Source organism: Paramormyrops kingsleyae, chromosome 22, assembly GCF_048594095.1.
Source record: "Paramormyrops kingsleyae isolate MSU_618 chromosome 22, PKINGS_0.4, whole genome shotgun sequence".
NCBI lineage: Eukaryota > Metazoa > Chordata > Actinopteri > Osteoglossiformes > Mormyridae > Paramormyrops > Paramormyrops kingsleyae.
Window position 1 is genome coordinate 8312738 of NC_132818.1, and position 23079 is coordinate 8335816.

At 48.9% G+C, this 23079-nt stretch overlaps 2 protein-coding genes across 7 annotated transcripts in view; one reads left to right on the top strand and one right to left on the bottom strand.

Annotated features, from left to right (window-relative positions):
• The first annotated feature begins 577 nt into the window (after positions 1 to 577).
• On the top strand, positions 578 to 9588 carry LOC111856318 (uncharacterized). The gene is made up of 16 exons (XM_023836176.2): positions 578 to 1154; positions 1436 to 1552; positions 1811 to 1912; positions 2862 to 2993; positions 3192 to 3298; positions 3400 to 3901; positions 4300 to 4370; positions 4509 to 4677; positions 4781 to 4887; positions 4977 to 5087; positions 5225 to 5368; positions 5559 to 5609; positions 5936 to 5963; positions 6047 to 7135; positions 7453 to 7651; positions 8805 to 9588. Exons 1-16 carry the CDS (start codon positions 594 to 596, stop codon positions 8849 to 8851), a joined length of 3537 nt encoding a protein of 1178 aa, XP_023691944.2. The 5' UTR covers positions 578 to 593; the 3' UTR covers positions 8852 to 9588.
• A 148-nt stretch (positions 9589 to 9736) lies between these two features.
• The window catches only part of LOC111856317 (myosin-10), a 49891-nt gene continuing 36548 nt past the window's right edge, over positions 9737 to 23079 (bottom strand). For all 6 annotated transcript variants that reach the window (XM_023836175.2, XM_023836172.2, XM_023836174.2 and 3 more), the window contains 19 exons: positions 18579 to 18716; positions 18352 to 18475; positions 18079 to 18250; positions 16336 to 16548; positions 15882 to 16026; positions 15459 to 15665; positions 15269 to 15373; positions 14874 to 15026; positions 14308 to 14556; positions 13699 to 13911; positions 13383 to 13595; positions 13144 to 13305; positions 12691 to 12819; positions 12518 to 12606; positions 12287 to 12410; positions 11902 to 12110; positions 11650 to 11758; positions 11307 to 11479; positions 9737 to 11223 (listed from right to left, as the gene is read on the bottom strand). In XM_023836175.2, the coding sequence (XP_023691943.1) occupies positions 11064 to 11223; positions 11307 to 11479; positions 11650 to 11758; positions 11902 to 12110; positions 12287 to 12410; positions 12518 to 12606; positions 12691 to 12819; positions 13144 to 13305; positions 13383 to 13595; positions 13699 to 13911; positions 14308 to 14556; positions 14874 to 15026; positions 15269 to 15373; positions 15459 to 15665; positions 15882 to 16026; positions 16336 to 16548; positions 18079 to 18250; positions 18352 to 18475; positions 18579 to 18716 (3087 nt within the window). In that variant the 3' untranslated portion in view covers positions 9737 to 11063. The remainder of the gene's footprint in view (positions 11224 to 11306; positions 11480 to 11649; positions 11759 to 11901; positions 12111 to 12286; positions 12411 to 12517; positions 12607 to 12690; positions 12820 to 13143; positions 13306 to 13382; positions 13596 to 13698; positions 13912 to 14307; positions 14557 to 14873; positions 15027 to 15268; positions 15374 to 15458; positions 15666 to 15881; positions 16027 to 16335; positions 16549 to 18078; positions 18251 to 18351; positions 18476 to 18578; positions 18717 to 23079) is intronic.

Here is a 23079-nt window from a genome sequence, read left to right on the forward strand (position 1 = left end):
CATCAGGCTAAGATTAATGTGTCATTCTTTTTAAAGTAATATACGTTTTAATTTTCTTCATTTTTCATCAAAATCAGAATGGAGTTTAAAATGATTTAAAAAATTATTTTAAAAAGCATGAATTAATTAGAATTCATTAAACATTCCTAACCATTTTTAATCTCAGATCATAATCTCATGATGCCGCCTTCTGGTGAAAAATAAAACGTGTGCAAACACGCGTGTTGAAATGAAGCATTTTGTTTAAACATAATTTTACATTCATCCAATGAAATGATAGATCATACTTATTTTTTTCCATTCCATCCATTTACCAAACTCAGCAATCAAATTTCTTAACCAGAATACGTATTTACTGAATTTTTAAAATAAATGTAGCTTTTCTCATATAAAATTAATAGTCACACTACCTCCCAACAGTCTGAATGGTATTGTGTTTATCTTTTCGTTATCATGCATTTAATTTTGTTTACTACGTCTCGTACGGCGTGAAGCGGAATTGAAGAGTTCGGCAGAGTTCGGCACTTTCCCCGCCCTTGGTCAGTGCGCATGCCCAGTGACTTCCTCCATCAATCATTTTATTTACTCCTGAAATGCAAGATGGCTTCCTTGATTATCTCAGAAGCTTCGGCACTGGATACATCTGCCCAGAATATAACTTCTTTGCACTAAAGAACTTTTCAGAACTTAGTGTGGACGGTGAATGGATAAACATTCGAGTTGTACCAGCAATTACGTATTTTAATACAAAAACTGTAGCCCCCAAAACAGAATATAGACCAGTTTATCTGTGTGGGGTCTCTGCGGCTGCCGCTGCGGTGAGGCGGACGGTTCTCACATTAACGGTCCAAATGGCCGAACCGAGGAAAGTACCCTTTGTGACCGTGTCGGCTTTTAGCTCCGCAGCAGCCGCCGACCCACGGAACCCCCGACTGGAGGCCGACGCCGTAGAATGTCCCGGGATAAATGGGCGGTCTGGGGGTGCGGAGATTGGGGCCGGGGTCAGCTCCGGTTTGCCAGGTACCGATGCGGCCGGTGACAGGGGCGATGGCGGCCCGAGGCGCATCACGGTGCGGCTCAACCTCCGCCTCTCCGAGCCCAGCGCTCGGCGATCCGCCGAGTTCAGCTACGCGGAGCTGGTCCAGTCCTCCGAGGTAAGTTAGTTTGATGGGCGAAAATGTCGTTAGAGTCGATGTCATGCATTAAAAAACATTTTAAAATCTAATCTGCAGTATTGTATCTAACCACACAAGTAATATCTCTCCCGTTTATGATTTCGCAATACTTCGAGTTAGACGATGAATAAAAACAGCAGTTTAATTAACTTGAATGAAAATGTGCATTCTGCGTGACGGTGGAGGCTGGTTTTATTCTTCCACACTGGTCCCGACCTCTTCTCGCCTTGCCTTTTTTCTTGCACGATTCTCCTTCCAAGACAAGAAAGCCCCTTGAAAGACTCACACCTGCCTTTGACCCAAGTGACCCCTTTGCAGACGAGGAGAGGGAGAGACGAGAAGTTGAGGGGCTGGCCAGGAAATTCGAGAGCAAATACGTGAGTCTGAAAGCCTCTCTCACCTCCTTCAGCAGTAGTTTGGATGAGTTGGGCAAACTTGTTAATGTCATTAAGTGAACAATCGGACATTTCTAGCAAATGCCTGTACCAAGCTGTTCAGAGTACCAAAATCAGTGGTCATGTATATGTATACTATCTTCAAGCGATTACAAAGTTGTATAGTGATTCCAAGCATTGTCACAATTAAATTTTTGGGTTAATTTTATGTCTTAATTCTTTCCCTTCTTTGCATTGCAGGGCACTTCTAGTAGGAGGAGAAGGACAGACCGAATGCAGGACCTGATTGACATCGGCTTCGGCTATGACGAAAGTGACTCCTTTATAGACAACTCAGAAGCTGTTAGTACTTCGTCATTGATTTGGTTTTGATTGTCATTACTTAACTGCTGACTATGCCTGTTTTCTGCTAATCTCCGCAAAACGCAGTGTTTAACATACTAATACATTTTGTGCACAACCTCCCTCTCGTTTTACCATAAAGCCCCTCCAGTCTTGCACCAGTTTCCCCATTCTAGCGCTGCAGTTCCATATGGCGTCTTCATGGCTCCCCACAGGCCCTCCCTGTATGGAGGGCGTTTCGCAGTTCCCGGCACATTGCCTCCTCGCCCGTTGGCCTTGTATGCCACACAGAACGGCATCTGCACCGTTGCTCTGCTCGCTTGGCACTCGATTGCAGACACTCGACACATCCTAATCGACTCCCCCCTGCCTCTCCAACCCCATGTGGAACATCACAAATAATGCTAATCTGTCACCAAACTCCCTGCTGTAGCTGAATTATTGCATATAACCAGTTTAGGCCCAGTACTCTCAATGGCGCAGCACCATTTTCCTCAGAATATGCAAATGGCAGAATAAGCTAATGTTCTTAACCATTATTCCAAATGAAACCCTTCAAGGTGAAAGAGGCTGCAGGAAATGAGGCACAGAATCAAGCTTGAGCTCTTCGGCTATTTGGCCTCTTGCTTTTTTCTTTACTAGGTGTTTGTCTAATCGTCTAAAGGTGATAAACAGGGCAATTTTTTCATCAATCTTGCCGGGCAATGTTGCTGACTTTTCCATTGATATTGGGCAGCAGATTTCTATTTGAAAACCTTTGATTGACAGTGGGCAACTTTTTGAGATCATCCCAATTCAGATGAGTTGCTCTTTGTCTCACTTGGTTGGCGTTGCCCGGCAACATTGCTGAAAAAATTGCCCTGCGTATTCACCTAAAGTTGCAGAGCGTTTGTATGGTGTGCCGTTATTTCCAGTAACTGTGTGCCTTTAAACTGGCCCCTCTTTTCAGTATGATGAGCTGGTTCCAGCCTCCCTAACCACCAAGCTCGGAGGATTCTACATCAACACTGGGACCCTGCAGTTCCGGGCAGCTTCTGAATCTGAAGGGGAGGAAGCTGGAAGAGAAAAAAAAGGCTTCCAGGCAAGAAACGCGCTACCTTCTGAACGGACCCCGGGCAAAAAAAACGTGCCAAAGAAACATGCTTTGTTTCCACATGCTAAGCTTTTTACAGACTGGACATTTGACTGAAACCTTCACCCGGCACTTAATGAAGTACGCGACGCGTCTCGGGGCTGTGGAAAGGGTTAATCGAAACGCGTGCTTATTGCTTGGCCTTAGAAGCTGAAAGGCGGAGAGGAACGAGTGGTTAGGAAAAGGAAGAAGAAGCAAGATGGTAGCAATGCGGAGGAAAAGAAGGTCAAAAAGGTCAAAGAGCCCAAACAGAGGTGAGGGAGCAGAAAAGGAAACAGCCAGCTGCCCCTCAGCTATGTCTTAGTCTTTCGAGATGCGGGTATATTCTTTTTTTTGTCTCTCTCTCTTCCCACAGAGTTCTGTCTTTGAATGCCCATCGACCGGAGAAGAAAAAGCGGAAACAGCTGATGAAAGACTCCCTCAGTCTGGCCGCTATGGTCCGCCGCCTCACACCGGACAAGGGCTCCAGCGGAGGGTGCCGGACCCCAAACGGGACACCAGCGCCCCGCGTGCCTCCACACCCCCACCCCCACCCCGTGCCCCATGTGACCCCTCCCTCCACCCACCTGTCGCTAGACCCCGCCTTGATGTCGCTGCTGCACTCGACCAAGGGCAGCCCCCTGCTGCAGAACCTTGTGGGTGACCTTGACCTGTCCCAACTGGACCGTCCGCTGCCCCCTAGTTCTGTCCAGGGGGAGAACGGACTTCCAGTAGCAGGGGTGGGTCAGAAGTCGTGCGGGGCTGTCTTACCGAAGGCCCAGGGGCCTCAAGGGTTGAGTGCTGGCCTCCTGAAACCTCCAACGCTCCCCAGCGGCCTGCCTGGTTCCCTCGTGAAGCGCATTGAAGATCTCCGAGTGGTATGTCTCAGAATGACATCCTCCAGTAGTGCCACCGATTCCTTTCAGACAAACGCAGTAACACCTTCCCCTGGTCCGTGTTATGAAGCCAGTAATCAGAGGTGGATATTTTAGGTGCAGAAAGTAAAAATCCAGACCAAGTTTTTGTTTCAACCAACCGGTTCAATACTTCCTGATTGTGACACACTGTACTCAACTGGTTGGTTGAATCAAAATCTTGGTCTGGTCCAGTTGGATTTTCTGGACCTGAAATGACCACCTCTGCGAAGGAGGGGGAAAACCAGTGACAGGTTTTACAGTGAGGGTGGTCCTGTGATGTAATGGTGATTGCGGTACGGCCCTGTTGCATTGTGGGTAGCATGTGTCACGGCATCTCAAAGCAGCGCATGTCTTGTCAGGCATCTCGTCAGTTCGATGAGGAAGGGAGGAAGAAATTCTTCACTTTGGAGATGAACAACGTCCTTCTGGAGTAAGTCTGTCCGGTTGTGGTCTGCAGGTACCTGCATCGCTTAGTAACTGTAATTATGCAGCTGGCATTTAGGGGGTCAGCTGCCATTCATAGCTTGACCCAGAGCCTCCCGCCCCCCCCCCCCTGTTGTCTACCCAGCATTGAGCTGCAGGTGCAGAAGCACCCCATGTCTGTGCGCTCTGCTGTCTACTCACACCTAGAGGCATTCGTGCCCTGCAGCAGGGGGGCGCTATTGAAGCGACTTAAGAAACTCAGCAACAGCACACGGGCCGGCTCCAGCTGCGTGCAGGCTAGCCCAGCTGCGCAGGTGAGTGCCAACGGCAGAGCGCGGCTGCGCCGCCACCGATCTGGGCAAGGGCGTGCGCCTCAGTGTCATTTCCTGCGTCTCCCCCCCTTCCCCCCCCTGGCAGGACGACCAGGTGAAAATGCCACTGCTGCGACTGAAGCTGGCGGTGTGCAGTGCGATGCCCGCGCAGATCGCCAAATACAACATGGACCTCGACGCCAAAGCCGCCAAGTGCGTCTCGCCCGGGAAATGGGGGCGCGGGACCGCGGGACCGGCCGCTCTGGCCGGAAGTCTGAAAGCCTGTCGCCTGTCTCCTGCAGGCAACAGTCTGAGGGGCTGGAGAGGAACGCCTCCGAGGAGGAGGACGAGGAGAAACCAGGCCGCAAAGCGGCAGGCCTGCGGAAGAAGTTCATCTGGGACGACAGACTCAGGTGCGGCGCGTTCGCTTAGTGCTGCCGGCCACAAGATGGCAGCGCTGTGCCTGCGCCACACTTCCGAAAGAACCGCGGCGGATTTGTGACGGGGTGGATGGGCCGGCGTTATGACGACTGTCGTGGTCGTTTGCCAGGACCCTGCTTTGCAACCTGGTGCGCGTGAAGCTGGCCTGTTATGCGCAGGAGCCGCGGGGGCCGCTGTCTGCGGAGGACTACCTGAAGGCCTTCATGGAGACCGAGGTCAAGCCCCTTTGGCCCAAGGGCTGGATGCAGTCCAGGTCAGTTGGATGCAGTCCAGGTCAGTTGGATGCAGTCCAGGTCAGTTGGGCGCAGTCCAGTCCATTATTTATGTAGTTCCCTTGGCTCCGCCCCCCCCATGCCCACATTTACTGCAGTTCCTGGCAAACCCCTGCTTTCCACCCTGTGCAGATGCTCATGTGATGTGTGACCTACATCCGTCTTTCACAGGATGCTGTTTAAGGAAAGCAGACTTGTTCACAGTCACCTTACTGGCAACTTGTGAGTTTCTCGCATTCTTTTTTATGTATGATGTATATGTATTTTTTGTGTACTTCCTATTTGCACTATTATTATTTTTTGCACTACTTCACCCCTGTTGTGAACTTGCACTTGTTTTTCACTCACCTGTACCGTGATATTACATGTAAAGTAATTTGATTGAAATTAGTGCTGGACAGTTCTTGATAAGTTCCTGATTATTGATAAGTTAGAAAATCCCACCTGGTAAATACACGTAGCATGTGTGCAGGTCATTTAACTTTAATTTGGTTTCTCGTTTACTTGTGGATGGTTTAATCCTATATGAACATGTCTTCCCTCCCCAGAGGCAAGAAGAAGAAAGTGAAGCCCAAGGTGAGTAATGTGTCTTGTCCCTTTAAATTGCGTGTGACGCTGTTGTTTCTTCTTTAATAGTCTTCTCTGCTTCTTGGAACCAGCCCCCCCCAGTAGTGGCCCCGCCTCCTTCAGCTCCAGCCCCCTGCCAGTCCAGCGCCACCCCCATGGAGACGATCTGCCTCTCGGACTCCCAGGATGAAGACCAAGACCCCCCGTCGGACGTGTCCCGTGGCCCCACCCACCAGGGCGATGCTGCTAAGGGTGTGGCCCAAAGCGACGGCCCTCCAGTGGCTCCGCCCCTTTCCAGCTTCCCTGCGCTGGTCTCCCTCCCTTGCTCCGCCCCAAAGGGAGGAGCCACTATCACGCCGGCACCCAAGCCCAATCCAGCTGGGTCCCTCTCCCCACCTAAACCAAGGCCAGCGAATCCTGCCTGTCTGTTACCCCCCCAGCAGACTGCTTTTTGTAAGCCTGCGATAAAACACGGGTTGGTCACACCTTCCTCAGGGCAAACCACTCCCTCCCCAGGCCGGTCCCCGCCTTCATCTCGGCTAGCCCCGCCCCTAAACGGACTCTCCCTTCCAAAGCCTGTGCTGGCCACGCCCTCACCTGGCCCAGTCAAAAGCAGTAACCAATCCAGCTATGGCAGCAGCAGTACCAGCCGCAGTCTCTTTCCTCAGGCTCGGCTGAGTGGACTTGCCTCTCCCCACTTGAACCATAAAAGTTCTCTTAAAACGCCGCATTCTTCTCTCCACAAAGGAACCTCCACTGCTCCTCAGACCTCATCATCCTCGTTGCCGCCCCCAAATCCCAGCCCGCACCAGAATAGCATTTCTAACTTCATCACCCCTATGCAGGCCACGCTCACCAAATCCTCACACAGCAACAACCCTCCCATCATCAAGCTGAGCCCCCGGCCGCCTGCTCCTGCCCCCCAGGTTAGTGCTGGACAGACTGGCTACAGCCCGACCGGAGTGCAGAGCGCCCCCCTCCACGGCAGCGTCTCCGCAAGTTCGGCGAGAACCATGCCCGTTTCGAGTCATGTGGTCTCCAGCTCTGCCCCAGCAGTCGTGTCGACCAATCACGGACAGCATATGAGAGCCGGGGGCGGGTCCAGTCAGACGGCCAAGTCAGGCGTTGGCCTTGTGTCTGTTGCAGGTCTGAGTGGCCCTGTTACCTCTCATCTGTCGCAGGTACAGTAGTTAATGTGATGAATGGTTATATATTATCTGTTTATATATGTGAATTTGTTTCGGTAAAAAAATAATAGGGGAGTTGCTTGGCTCAGTGGTTAAGAACCTGTGATTGGAAGGTTGCTGGTTCAAGTCCCGTGATCGGCAGAGTTATTTCGCCACTGGGTCCCTGAGCAACATCCTTACCCCCCCTGATTGTTCAAGGGACTGTCTGATCCAGTGTCGCTGAAGTCGCCGCAGTCGTGTCGCGCGATTGATCGACGAGCCGCAGAGGTATGAGTGCCGAGCAGCGGCCTGACGCTGTCCCCTGTCCACAGGGCTCCTCCGCGGGGGGCGTTCTGCTGGGCCCTGGGCCCCCCCCACTCTCCCTGGGCCTCGGCCTTCTGGGGGGTCTGGTTCCCGTCTCCTTGCCCTTCCAGTTCCCACCTTCCCTGCTTAGCCCGGCCACCGCGGGGAATCCCACCGGGGGGAACGGCACGGTGCTGGGAGCCGGCTCAGGATTCAGCCCGACTCAGAGTGAGTTTGCCATGGTGATCAGCCGAAAACAATAAGGCGGCGTTTACACTTTGGGTTAAAATGCGTCTTGGGCGATCGCATCATGAGCAGACAGCTGAGATGCATCGTTTACTCCAGTGTCGCCATGGTGTCCGGCTGACCGCTTCTGTTCGGGTTTTGTTACTGTCCGCCGCAGACGCATCGGTTCCAGGCGTCCCAGACCGCCTCAGGAAGTGGCTTGGGTGAGCGGATCACTATGTGTCTTGGTGGTTGTTCACACTTGTATTTATCGCTGTCCACTTGTGATCCGAGCACACAAGACGCGTTTTAAAACCAAGTTAGATGGGGCCTAAGAGGAGAATTTAACAATCATGGTTGACTTGAGACACTAAGCCAGTGTGAGATCTGCTTTTATAGCGTGTTAATAGGCTGACTGTTATACGTTATTATTACCAGACATCGGGGACATAAGGACATCATTTCTCTATGCAGTTCACTATTTTGAAGTATTATTGTACGTTGAAAGTCTGTATTTAGTTGATCACTTTGCCCTGTAACTGCTTAGGTAGATTTATGACTGGTGATTTTGCTGTGGCTTTGAGATTATCGACATGGACGTAAATGAGGTTTGATCAGTGTGTTTCATGCCTTTTTATATAGGACGGAAATGAGGCTGAGTGTTGAATGGCGTCTGAGGCGTTTATTCGCTGTGCGTGTCAGCGGGAGTCTTACTGCTCTGGTAAAACCCGCTGAAGTGTGTGTGTGTGCGCATACATGTTGTCCCTCACCCATGATGCTCTGCTCCTGCAGTGTCTGCATGCGTTCGCTTGTGTTTCCCTGTAGCACACTTTTCCTCCTGTTAATCCGTCCTTCCACTTGTTCTCACCATTGGTGAAACCAGGCCCACTGTCCATGATTCCTGGGATGTAATTGCAGGCCCCCCCGACACATAACTACCCGCCCCCCCCCCCCCGGAGACAGCGGACCCACCCCCCTTTGCCCAGAGCAGTTGGTACGCCCCAGGGTCTCTGTCCCTCGCGATGGGCTCTCACATAGAACCCTGTTCCATCCTTCGCTTCAGAGTCTTTCAGGTTGTGGCTACATGATTGTCCAGCATAGTTTTGTCTGTTTGATGTAGACAATCTGTCTTTCCCCCCCCCTGCTTACTCTCCAGATGTCAGCCCCACTCAGGGAGGAGAGACCAAGAGGAATTTGCACTGAATGCAGAAAGGGCCGTACGGCCCTGGACCAATCAGGAAGGAGGACAGTACTGACAGACAGTGGAGCTAACAAATGGCAATGTGTGAGAAGCTGGGGCTTCACCCAATCAGAAAGAAGGATACCTCGAGCAAGCGGAAGTGATGAAAATGGGGTAAGATGTAGTGCGATGAGACAACTCCAGAAAATTATTTGCTTTTCATGTAAAACTGGTAATATAATTGAATATCGCTAAGGACTGCTTTTGGAATGGATTCAAAACTATTATTTTTTACCAATGGCTGAGAGAAGAGGGAGAAGAGAATGTGCAATGTGTTTCACCGCTGACACCTCTGTCCACTTCATCTTTGTGCTTATCAGTCTTTGTATGCAACTTGCAATTTTGTTTCTGTTTATTTTACTTTAATCCTCCCCCCCCATGTCTACCATACGACGGATTTCAAGTGCAATTTGGCTATAGACTGTTGCTAATTTACACTCAGAAACGTGTCTGTATGTTTTCTATGTGTATTTGTTGCCTCGTCAGGTCCAGTTTAGGTGTTGGTGTTTCCCTTTCTGCTCCCAGTCTAACACAGTCTCCCAGGACAGGATCACATCACGCTTTGTGTCCTACTTGAATTGTTTTTTTTTTTATTTTGTCATTATGTTCCTCACTGAAAGGTGAGATGTGCCTAGAAGTCTACAGCCAGCCTTAGACTGTAATGAACTATGCAAGGCAATAAATGGGTGAAACACTGTCATCTGTGCATTTGTGCTTCTACATGCCCTGTCGCAGTTTCTCTCTTTGTTTTTGTTATAAAGTTCATTTTATTTGATTTGTGTAGTGAACTGTTCGAGAAATTAACAGTTTTTGGACCCATATGAACTTGCACACACAATGTGAAATGATGAGGTTCTATAATGAACAAGTTTATTATCTTTTACAAAAATCCTCTTCTAGAAACACAGGCGTACAGGAAAGAATGTAAGCGGAGGGACTAAATGTCAGCAGCCTAAATAAGCATAGCCTCGGACGTTAAAGCTTTTAACCAAACGGCAGGCGATGGGACAGTTTGAACAGGTAAGGGTGTGGTCGTTTTCACATTTGGTCTTGGGAAGTCTTGCTGTGCTCAATTTCTGCAGCTGCCTGTTACAGCCCTACAGCCTCAGCTAAATTGGGTAGCCGGGTGCACAGTGAAGCACACAGAGTACGGCCCTGGGGGACCTCGCAGGACACGCTGTGGTCAGGCAGGTCTCTAGGCAGCCCAAAGCTGACACATTCACTCAGATTTTTCCATAAATGGGTGATTTATATGTGTAAGCATACGCACGCATTCCAGATTCTGTCTTGCATCATCTCTAAGGCACTTTCAGGAAACGTCTTTCGCGCATGAACATAACTGGGCTCTCTGCTTGGTACACGTGGCACTTTTCAAGCACCCAAAGTCTGAATAATATAACGGGCACTGAGCGCGCTCAGTGGTGAGCCGCATGGCTCCGCTCCTGCAGTCGCATTTTCTTTGACGCGAGTTGCATCATTATCAGTCAAATGCGCAGGATGCGGGTGGGGCGGATTGGCCATGCAAATGTGCTCCTCATAGCATCAGTAAGACGTTGATAAACGTGGCTTTGTGCAGGAATTAACACGTGACACTGTTCCATGGAAAACGACACTGGTTTCTTAAATAGCCAACTGCAGCTTTTGTTGGGAAAATCCCTTGGAAATCACTTTTGTTTGCGGTCGGAATGTTTCTGTCGAACAGAGGTCCAAGCACGTCAAACAACTACAAATAACTCTGGTTTTAATTGTATTTATGACAGAGGCTAATGGTTGGCATATGAAGCCGCATGCAGTTACAGATGTAAGGTTATCCTGCTTGTAAATAAGCCTTTTTCATATGAACATATTCAATAAATGGACAGGTTGTACAACAGGGCTATTTAGGAAATATTTTCACATTATTATAAGAAAATCACACTGTATCTATGTGTGTACAGATACATGGAATATTTAAAATGCACTTAATTTTTATAGAAAGCAGAGTGTCATCCCAAGGCTAGATGACATTAACAAAGAAGAGATCAATGCTTTTCTGAGCCTTACAGAGTACGGTGGGAGTGTGGTGCTGCCCCCTTGTTGCCGGAGGACCACCCTAACGCACAATTGCTGGCCTACCGGTGGGGTGGGGGAAAGGGGAGGAGTTTGGAGCGCATGGCTGTACTTTGCAGCGGCCCCCTACTCGCCCTGGGGAGAAGGCGTTGATGCCTCGTTCACCTCGTTGGCCTTGCTGTCACTAGTGGTGCCATCGTCATCCGACAGCTCGAGGGAGGCCCCCTCCACCTGGGTCACCCGCCGGCCCGTGCGGCCAGAGGGGAAGCTGATTGGCCCTCCTCGCCTGAAAGAGGATCACTTGCGGTCACATGACTACCGGGACGTGTTTACATTCGTTGTGTGAAAGGCTTTTGTGTGTCCTGCTACCTGAGGCGGCTCTTCAGCGCATTGACCTCGCGGTTCATGGCGTCAGCGGACTCCGTGGCGTCCTCCAGCTCCCTCTGCAGCTTCCTGCGGTTGGCGTTCGCCCTCTGCGCCTCCTCCTCGGCCTCCTCCAGCTGCCGTTTCAGCTGCTTCATCCTGGAGTTGGCTTTCTCCATCTGGGGCGGGGGGGAGATGTAAGGAGTGACTGGCAGCAGCCACTGGCTGGAATATTTGCGTTGTTAAAAGCGACCAAGGATGAATTAGTCATACAGTAAATGGCTTTCTGAAGCAACTCAGTGTCTTTATTATTTACTGTGGTGTATTGATGTTTGTTCTTACACCTCACCTGTTCTTTGTACTGGTCAGCATGGCGACGCTCGTCCTCCACCTGCATGAACACCTCCTTCAGTTTTTTCTCCGTGCGACGCACCGTCTTGTTGGCTGCTGCTCTCTCCCTGTGGGGGAGGAAGGTAACAAGGTTTTATGTAACGTGAAAAACAATCTGCCGACAAATAGTAATTGAGCTGTTATTTTTCCGCCAAATGCCACTGTATGTACTGTTGCCTGTGTTTTAGTTACAGACGGAGTAAAGCCTCACTTGGCTTCCTGCTCCAGTTGCTCCTCCAGTTGGGCGATCTTGGCCTCCAGGGCGGCGATAGCGGCCTTGTACTTGCTCTTCACTGCACCCTCTAACTCCTGCAGTTTTAACTTCAGCTCCTTGTTCTGCCGCTCCAGCTGTTGCCGGGCACTCTCGCTCTTCTGGGCAGAGCTACGCTCCCCGGCCAGCTCCATGCTGAGGGTGTCCACCTTTTTGGGTGGGAGGGAGCTCAGTTTGTAAACGAGCAGGAACCTAAAAAGCTAGGCTCATGAAATAAGTTACGGTAAGCAAATTAGGTAGATTTTAATGGCAGGTCTTCTGGTCTTGACCTGCCAACTCCTGGCCGGTCCTGTCTTCGTGCCGGAAGGGTCGTCATGGAGCTCACCTGCATCGTGGTCTTGCGGAAGCGATCGTTGAGGAGCTCCATGTTGCTCTGCTCCTCCTCCAGCTCCTCCTCCAGCTGGACGATGCGTGCCTCTAACTTTCGCTTCTCCTCCAGCAAGGCCGACCTTCAGGCACACATGCATAAATGTTCACAGCTGGGAGCTGACCTGTACGATGACCTATGAACCCCACAGGACTGGACTGGATTAAGTGTGAGGAAAAGGTCACTAACTTTCCAGAAACGCTGTTGGCGATCTCGTCTGCGAACTCATCCCGCTCCTGTTCGGCATGCCGACGGGCCCTCTCGGACGCAGCCAGGTCCTGCCAAAGGTCACGGAAAGGTCACAATGAGCCCACATGAGCCAAACCTTCCAAGATCATGTGGCAGGAGGATGAGGAACAGACCTCCTGCAGCTGCAGGATTTCAGCTTCCAAGTTCTTAAGCTTCTTCTCGTTCTCCTTCGACTGGGCAAAGATCTCGTCCCGGGAGGCCCGAGCTTCATCCAGCTCTCTCTGGTAGTCCTTCATCTGAGCCTGTAGAGAGGGACCGGAGTCACATTAATGTCCCGCATAATGGAAATAGAAGCAGCGCGATTATGGGTGTGGGACGGTTAGATGTTAGCTCATGGGAGTTTTACTTACACAAAAATGTTCTGAGGGTAGAAGGAAAAATTATTGGTTCAGATTGTACAGGAGGTGGGTCAAACCAATCAGATGTCTTGGTCCCACCTCCTCTACATTCTGATTGGTTATCTCTCTGAACCAGTCATTTTTCCTTCTGCCCTCAGAACATTTTTGTGTAGGTTAAACTTGCATGAGCTGGATGTTATTACTGTAGAGATGGAGTGATGTTGCGACCTGGAGCTTGCGTAGCTGCTTGATAGCCTCGTCACGGGCTTTATTTGCCGCCTCAATCTGAGCCTCCAGGTCCTTGAGGTCCATCTCCATCTTCTTCTTGGCGGCCACAGCCAGCACTTTTTGCTTGCGTTCGTCTTCCAGCTCAGCCTCAAGCTCCCGCACCTTGATTGCGAAAAAGTAGGAGCATCGCTTAAAATACAACTGGCAGGCAGGTGGCTGAAAGGACAAGGGTGCCTCACCTGCTTGACCAGCTGCCTCTTCTTCTCCTCGCCCATCTCGTCTTTGCCCTGAAGGTCACGCTCGAACTGGGCCTTCATGGCTTGCATGTTGACCTCCAACCGCAACTTGGCGTCCTCAGTGGCCTGCAGCTCGTCCTCCAGCTCCTCCAGCTGGGTCTTCATCTCCTCCAGTTGCTGCTCCATGCCTCGCTTGGACTTCTCCAGCTCATGGACCTACAGAGGTAATGCACTTCATCAACATCTGCCCAGGTAACACACTCTTCACACAGGGTCACCGCCGAGCTTCATTTGCCCACAAGAGGTGGATGGTACTTACATTCTTTCCTACGTCATCCTTTGAGCTCATAAGGTCCTCCATCTCTGCACGCAGCTGCTTGTTGAGCCTTTCGAGCTCTTCCTTGGACTCCAGGGCCTCGTCCAGTGCACGGGTCAGCGCCAGGGCCCGCGTCTCCTTCTCACGGGCCTCAGCCTCTGCCCGGTCCCGCTCTTCTGCAAAGCGAGCTGACACGTTCTTCTCCTCTGCTAACATCTGTCAGGCAGCCACAGCAAGAGACACGGACTTAGAACTGGGTCACATTCAAATTCCCACCCTTGAGATAATTTGAATTCATGCTTTCATTGGCTTAGATATTTTGTATTCACGATTCCATTGGTTTAGATATTTTGTGTTCATGATTCCATTGGTTTTGATATATTGTATTCATGCTTCCATTGGCTTAGATATATTGTATTCATGCTTCCATTGGCTTAGATATTTTGTATTCATAATTCCATTGGCTTTGAATATACATGGGCGAAATGTCCTAAAGGTCTGAAATGCGTGCCTGTTTCATCTCATCCCGAGCTGTACTGTTAAGATTATCCAGGCATAACTTAGTGCAACAAGGACTAAGGCTGAATATCCCCATCAACAACAGAGTCTCACCTGGTCAAACTTCTTCTGCTTCTTCTCCAGGTTGGACACTGTCTGTCTCTGGTGGTCCAGATCCACTGTCAGGTCGTCCAGCTCCTGCTGCAGGCGGGTCTTGGTCTTCTCCAGCTTGTCAAACGCTATGGCTTTCTCCTCCAGCCGCTGGGCTGTGTTCTCCATGTCCTTCTGCAGCTTCCTCTTCACCTCCTCCAGCCCCTCCATTGTCCCGACGTCGTCCTCTAGCTTCTTCTTGGTCTCGGTCATCTACGCGTTCAAATAAATACCCTTAGTCATGCACATTTGTACGAAATTCTATGTCGCTGATTCATTGCTAACGCTAGCATTTTTAGTGTCTTGCATAATCAATAAGCACTGTAATTTACATAATTATAATGCATACAATTACCGCAGTTCACACATCCGCCCCAATATTTGTGCTAGTCATGATAAAAAGAAATCAATCGGCTTGCTGAATTTTAAGATTAGTCGGCTGTAAATTTTGGAGACCTCTGTGGAAGGCAGGTAGCCCTACAGCTAAGGGCCTTCACTGACATAAACATGATGGCAGGCAAGTCCCTCACCTGGGCCTGTACAGTGGTCAGCTGCTTCTCCAGGTTCCTGCGAGCCTCTTCCTCCTCCTCCTGCTGCTCCTGCAAGCTGCTCTTCTCCTCCTCCAGTTGTCGCACGCGGCTGCTCAGGTTCAGCTTCTGCCGCGTCTCCTCTTGCAGCAGCTCCTGGTCACACAAACCACGGGCCGAGGCCACGCGGAGGAGCAGTCACAGGCCTGCCAGACAGCTGTAGCCGTCCTGGCTGAGTGACAGCAGTTATCTCATCATTAGATGTCCCCACGACCCAATCAGAAGAAGGAGTTGAAAGATTGACAGATGTATCATCCAATGTAGTGGGAGGAATGACAGCTAACAAAAAGGGCCACTTTCCTTGCATTGACATTTACCACCCATAGCCCCCAACTGACCTGTGTGTCCTGCAGCTGGCTTTCCAAGCTGGCCACGTCTTTGCCTAACTTGATTCCCTTCTTTTCCGCATCTTCCAAGAACATGGAGACATTGTCCAGTTCCGCCTGTACATATCGACAGAGCAGTTGACGAGAAATCCCACGCACACAGTCCCATGTTTTTATTCCTGCACGTATGACCGACTCTGACCTGCAGCTTGTGGCTGCGGTCGGCCAGCTCGACCTTTGACCTCTCCACCTCCGTGACCCGGGCCGTGACCTCCTGCACCTGTGCTTCCAGCTTCTTCCTCTTGTGCTCCGAGTCAGACTTAGTCTGCTGCAGCCCCCTGACCTCGTTCGCCAGCTCCTTGTTGGTGTTCTCCTGGGTCTGCTTGCTTTTCTCCAGGTTGGATTTAAACTAGGCCGTGCGACATGAGTGAGTGAGTATCCACCCCCATTGCTGATGACTGACAGGCTCATCTCAAAAAAGCTAACCATGCATGCATGACTACCAAGAGCGTCAGGTTCTCGCACTGTGGCTAAGCACCTATGATCAAGAGAAACACATCTATCAAAATAAGACCCAACGACCTCCTCCATCCCTGCTTGGCGCGGCCTCCTCGCAGACACCCACCCGCTTGGCCTGCTCCAGCTGCTCAGACAACTCCTCCAGAGCAGTGGAGTGCCTCTGCCTCATGTCCTGGATCAAGGACTCGTGGTTCTTGGTCTCCTCATCGATGGCCTTCTTCAGCTCAGCCACCTCCTGCTCCCGCTTGGTCCTGAGCGTGGGGACACATCGGGTGGGTTATCAGCGGTACTGAGCCACATGGACCACCGTACGCTCAAGGAGCAGACACCAATGAGTGTAGGCATTCACATTGCCATACAAGAACAAACACTCATCTATAAATGACACTAAGAGAATCTTTAGTATTTATAACCTCAAAAAACATGCATAACATACTGTACATAAACCGATTATTTTTTACAGTCCAAACTCTAACTGCATCTTCAGATGCACTGACCACTATCAACAAGGTGTGGAGCTGCGTATCGGCACGTAGCAGATGGCGAGTGCTGCCCCCTACCTGAGCTCCTGCTGTGCTGCGGTCGTGTCCAGCGTGTCTTCCAGCTCCGTCTTTAGTGCCTCGAGCTCCTCGCTCAGGTCCCTCTTCAGCTTCTCGGCCTTGTTCCTGGCCAGCTTCTCAGCTTCCAGGTCCTCCTGCAGCTCGGCCAGCTGGGCCTGGAGCTCTCGCACCTGCTTCAGGGCGTTGTTCTTCTGTGCCGCCTCCTCGTCGCTCCTGCCCCAACGCGCGCGCATACGGATGACACATGCCTTTAGAGCTGTGTTTACCCAGGCTACGTTCTCCATTCATTCATGCAAACATTCAACACAACATGGTTACCCTAGGGGGTGGTGAGTGGCTCAGTGGGCTCTGTGCCCGTGATCAGAAGGTTGCTGGTTTGAGCCCCAGCCTCACCAAAACAGTCACCTGTCAGCAGGCTCCTGAGCAAGGCCCTTAACCCCCAGCTCCAGGGGTGCCACACACTGGGTGACCCTGTGCTGGGACCCTCAAGCTACAGAGTGTTTAATGGGGGGGTAGGTGAAGGGAACTATTCAAATGTGCAAGTGGCAGATAAAGTGTTTTTCATTTAGATGTTAGCTAGTAGCATCTCATGCTAAGATATATTTGATGTTGCAGACTGACAGCTGCATTTGTAACCAACCAGGATCAAGACCTTCATAAAATAAATCAATATTAATAATATAATCATACTTCATTGATCCCCATGGGGAAATGCCTTTTTTTGCCGACCCTCCTCTTGCTCCACAACACACATGTAGGCGAGAGCAAGCTTGGCAACAAAGACCAGCCACCTGCAGTGGCGCTGGGGGTTAAAGGTGGCGCTCAGGGGGCCACAGACGTGGCTGTTCCGCTGAGGCCGGGTTCGAATCAGCGACCTTCCAGGCACAGAGGCTTAGCCCATTGATTGTTTTCAAACTCAGTTTTAAATGAGCAAAATAGTAGAATGAGAATTTTCTGTGAAGAATATATTACCGACTAGGCAGCTGGATATTTCGCTGAAGCAGCTGCCGCAGCTCTTGTCAGCGCCATGATTACCGTTTATATTCAGGCGACATTTGGTCGCCGTTATAATTTGAACAGCGTGTTAAGCCAAAGCTGATGTATCAGGAAAAGGTTAGTTAAAGCACAAACAAATCATCATGAAATTCAGCTGAGGTATGCAGCTTCGTATGGAATACTTCTGATATTCTTTGTAGTCTGATCCACATCCATCTGAATTAACCTCAGAAGATCTAATATCTCGCACGCATGCAACGTTCACTTGGCAAAGGGCCCCTTTAAGCATGTGAGAACAGGCAGCACTTCCGTCAGTCTGCCAGCGTTTTGAGACCTTGAGGTCTTAATCAGATTCACAAAAGGCCCACGGAAGCACTTATCTGATTGGACGGCGGTCAGTCAGAACACAGAGAGACCAAGTGGTAGAACCCATGGGAAAAAATGAAACTGGGTCACACTGTTTAGTGAAAGCAACTGTCACATTACTTGGTGGGGGGGGGGAGGGGGGGGCGAAAAAAAACCCATGTGCAGCTCCCAGCTCAGCCCAGTAAAAGCATACATGCTGCTTTGACACCTGGTAGCATGGTGGACTTGTGAGCAGTGTGGTGCTTAAGAAGCAGGACTTTACACCAGAATGCTGCTTGTTCAGATCCCTAGAGACAGCTGTATAAATACGGAAAAAGCCGCCCATTGTAATCTCTGGTAAGAACATGAATCCTGCTGGTGTGAGTTCCTGTCCTGTGGTACCTGGCCTGTGCGGCCTGCAGCTCCTCCTCCTTCTTCGCCAGCTGCAGCTTAAGCTCGTCAATCTGTGCTTGCAGCTCAGTGATCTGGTCCTGGAGATCCGACGTCTCGGTGTCAAGCTTCCGCTTAGCCTTCTCTAGCTCCTGCCGCGTCTTCTCCTCCTTCTTCAGGCGCTCTGTGGGACACGACGAGGCGGAAGATGAGGATGTTTTTGTAATCGCACCTCCTGAGGATGCGGAGGTGTGTTACTGTGTTACTGAGTCAGAGTCCCTTTACCTTCCAGATCCACCATCATCATCTCCTGCTTGTTCTTTGTCTTCCCTAGGTTTTTGGCCTTCTCCTCCTCCTCGGTGAGGCGAGATGTGATCTCGTTCACGCGGTCTTCCAGAAGTTTCTTCTCCTGCAGGTGATGGGAGAGTTCCATAGCTTATCTCCACCTTTAGGGGCGCTGCGGTCATACCGTACTCATTCCTGGTTCAGCCCCTCGCTGTAGCTCAGCTCACCTTCATGAACTTGGAGTTCTGATCCTCCAGCAGCAAGATGTCCTCCTCCATCTTCTTCATCTTGGCCTCCGCTGTCACCTTCTCCAGCTGCAGCTTCTGCCTGGCTGCCTCCTCCTCATCCAGCTGTTCCTCCAGGTCCTTTGCAGAAAAAATCACGAGATCGATTAAGTTGAACAACTACATAAATACTTAAAGGGGTAATGTGCTTTTGTTTGTGAATGAAGTTTGAGTTAAATGCTTGATATGATTATTTGAAATGTTTAATGGCTTATTTCAAATGTAAATTGTTTATGTGTGAAATTACATGGTTAAGAGAAGCCTTCTAGTAAATCAAGCAAGCATAGGCATAAATTATTGAATTCGGTTTAAATAAGTATTTATTCGTGATGGGCCCATTGTCCTTTTATTCTTGATGCTCTAATGTTTAAAAGCAATAGAAAAGGCATAGCTCACTTTCAGTTTGTTTTATCACTTAAAGATAATTACAAATCACATAAGCAGAAGCATTAAGTTAAACATATCAGTGTCAGAAGGAAAGGGTAAATCCACTGACGAGAGAGACCTATCTGAAGAACTTCCAGCAGGAGAAGAAAAATCAGTAAGCACGCAAGAAATAGTCTCTGGTTCTCGTGAGAGGCGATTCACTGAACGAGGCAAGCAGATGCATGAAGAAGGAGCTAAAAGGCATGTAAAGGCATTCTTGAAAGCTTATGAATCCTGGAAGCAGATAGCGAAAGAATGTAGGAAAAATCTTAAGAAATTCTGTTCAAAAGAAGATCTTGATAAAATAAACCAACACATTCAAAGTCGATATGACCATGTAAATCAGAATTACGAGCCACTCCAACGCAATTTTATTAACACTTCAGATATCATGAAAAAATTGGATGCTTGTAATACATTGACAACAGAAATATGTGATCTAGTGAGTAAATGATTGGAAGTAAGCTTTGTTCATGGTGCCTTTAAGGCAGAGGTTGAAAAGGAAAGAGTGCGAATGATTTTAAATAGAGAGGAATACAAATCCATCTTTGGTGGAACAAACACTGAAACTGTCATCTCAGAAGGGCCTGAAGGGTTTGATAATGGGTCCGTTGCCAATTCCAAAGCTTCTAGTAAGCGAGCAGATGCAGAAGCAGACCTCGCAGCCAACTTAGAACAAGCAAAGTCTATGCAGGAGATACAAGCTCAACAGATTAAACTCAGTAAGCTGGAAAGTGAATGGAACTTTCATGAGTCACAGATGATGATTGAAATGAAACAGAAGCAAGCTGAAGTCGAGCTTAAGTTAGAGGAGGAGAAAACAAGGCTGAAAATGTTGCAAGCAGACATGGATGTTAAGGTGGCTGCAGCTCGGGTTCGAACATATAACAAGTTTGAAGGTGAAGTGGAGAATGAAGTGGGAGAGTTCTGCGAGACAGTCCCTGTTGTCAGAACCACTACAGCTATGAATTTAAATAGACCAACAAGCATAGGAGCCACATTGTTGCAACCACAGGCATCGCCTGAGTTCAACAGCCAGCTTGGCTGAAGCAATTGCAAGTTCACTAAGCTTAAATCGTCTTCCTGTTCCCAAACCAACTGTGTTTGCTGGTGATCCTTTGAAGTTTGTTGACTTTAAGATGTCATTCCAATCTTTAATTGGCAGGAAATCTATTCCTGCCAGCGAGAAGATGCTTTACTTGAAAGGATACCTTGTAAAACCATTCGACAGAGACCAGACGGCCATTTAGAGATGCCTCTTCCATTTAAAGGTCACAGTCCTCCTTCACTGCCAAATAATAGGAAACTGGCCATAATTCGCCTTCAGCATTTGAAGAGAAAGTTAAAAGATAATCAGCAGTTCTATGATCATTATAAGGCCTTTATGGAAGATGTGATCAACAATGGTGATGCAGGGTCGGTTCCGGAGGCAGCGGGGGAAGAGGAGTTTTGGTATATACCTCACCACGGTGTATACCATCCTAAGAAACCTGGCAAGCTAAGAGTTGTCTTTGATTGCTCAGCTAAATTTCATGGCATATCTTTAAATGACACTTTACTGTCAGGCCCTGACCTGATTAATTCTCTGGTGGGAGTTCTCTGTCGTTTCAGAAAAGAGACAGTAGCCATTATCTGTGATATTGAAAGAATGTTTCACCAATTCTTTGTTACACCTGAGAATCGCAGCTATTTGAGGTTTCTGTGGTGGGAGCATGGAGATCTTGATCGACAGCTCAAAGAATATCAGATGGCTGTCCATCTTTTTGGTGCTGCTTCTTCCCCAGGATGTGCCAACTTTGGCTTGAAGTATTCGGCACAGCGATACAAGTCACTTTATCCCTCTGCAGCGGCCTTTGTGGCAAATAGTTTTAATGTTGATGTTGGGCTAGTGAGCGTTCCTTCAATCAAAGAAGCCTCTGAGTTGATTATTGAAGCACAGCGGTTGTGTAAAAGAGGAGGCTTAATTAAGGCTCCACAAATTCAACTAAAATGAGAGAGAAGTTCTTGTGTGGATCCATCTGAAAGAGTGACAAGTGTTGAATGCCTTGACCTCAGCCAAGATTCAGCTTCAGTAGAACATGCACTAGGCATTCAGTGGCTAATTGAAAGTGACCATTTCAGCTTTAATGTAAACTTGAAAGACAAGCCTGACACTCGCCATGGCATTCTTTCAGTCATAGCCTCCTTGTACGATCCGCTGGGGTTTGTGGCCCCTTTCATTTTGAGTGGATAGTGTGTTCTTCAGGAGCTGTGCCACAGGAGCATTGAATGGGACGATCCACTTCCTGATGACTTGCGTCCACGGTGGGAGGAATGGAAGACAGGCCTTGAAGGGCTGAGAGAGGTCTTAATCTCCAGATGTTACTATCCACCACACTTTGGCAAGAATGTGAGTGTTGAATTACACCACTTTTCAGATGCTAGTGGTGTGGGATATGGCTATGTCATGGCTAAGGCTAGAGTTGCGCCATCAAAGGTCACAAGTATTCCCCGGTTAGAACTTTCAGGTGCTGTGATTGCGGCTCGACTGAGTGTTTTGCTGGAATCAGAGTTGAACATAAAGATTTTTAAAGAGTTCTTCTGGACAGATTCTCAAGTTACCCTAGCATACATCAACAATGAAGCATGGAGATTTCACGTGTTCGTAGCAAATCGTGTCCAGTTAATAAGGGAGAATACTAATTCGAGCCAGTGGCATTATGTTGATACAGCAGAAAACCCAGCTGATCACGCTTCTAGGGGACTTTGTGCATCAGAGATTCTATCAACCAATTGGCTATCAGGTCCCGAGTTCTTGTGGAAGGAAAGAATTCAACTTGAACCTTGTCCATCAAATGACCTCTTGGTTGGTGACCCAGAGGTTAAGGTAGTTCAAGCATTTGCATCAAGTGTGACAGAGTGTACAGATATGCTCGACCGCCTGTCTAGATTTTCATCTTGGACACCACTCCTTAAAGTAGTGGCAAGAATTAAAAGATTGTGCTCAGAACAAAGGTGTCTCACAGATGTTGTGACTGCCGAAGAACGTGTGAGTGCAGCTGAAGTTTTAATTGTCCAACAGCAGTCATTCAGCCAAGAGATAAAGACACTTGAAACGGGACAAAGTCTTCCAAGTTCCAGTCCTCTCTTCCGTCTAGATCCAATCTTGAGCGAGGGTATACTTCGTGATGGCGGAAGGCTGAAACATGCAGTTCTTAGTGAAGAATTTCGGCATCCTGTCATTTTGCCCAATGATGGTCATATTACTCATCTTATTCTGTCTCATTATCATTTTCAAGTATGCCACCAGCGCAGGAGTCAAACTGAAATGGAGCTTAGAGCAAATGGATTTTGGATCCTTGGTTGCAGCAAGATGGTCACTAAACTCATACATAATGTGCAATGCCGGAGACTAAGGCGTCCTGTTGAAGAACAGCATATGGCTGAGCTCCCAAAAGAGCGTGTTGAGGAATCTGCTCCCTTTACAAACTGTGGAATGGATTGCTTTGGACCATTTCTCATTAAAAGAAGTCGCAAGGAGTATAAGAGGTATGGCTTGATGTTTACTTGCTTTTATTCTCGAGCTGTGCACATAGAAATGTTAGAAGATCTATCTACCGATTCATTCATTAACGCTCTTAGGTGCTTCATCAGTCTAAGAGGAGCTGTGCGCCAGCGTTACTGTGATCAAGGTAGGAATTTCATCGGAGCCAAGAACGAATTAAAGGAAGCACTTAAACAGTGTGACTATCAGGCCTTGGAAAATTTTCTGGCTGAGAAGCAGTGTGAATTCATGTTTAATGCCCCATCAGCAAGCCATGCGGGTGGTGTTTGGGAGCGTCAAATACGCACTGTTCGAAATGTCCTAAACGTTACCTTGGCCCAAAGTGTTGGTAGGTTGGATGATGTCTCCCTTAGAACCCTCTTTTACGAGGCCATGGCTATTGTTAACAACCGCCCACTGACCATAGATGGGATAAATGACCCTAGTTCTATTGAGCCTTTAACGCCCAATCATCTAATTCTAATGAAATCAAAG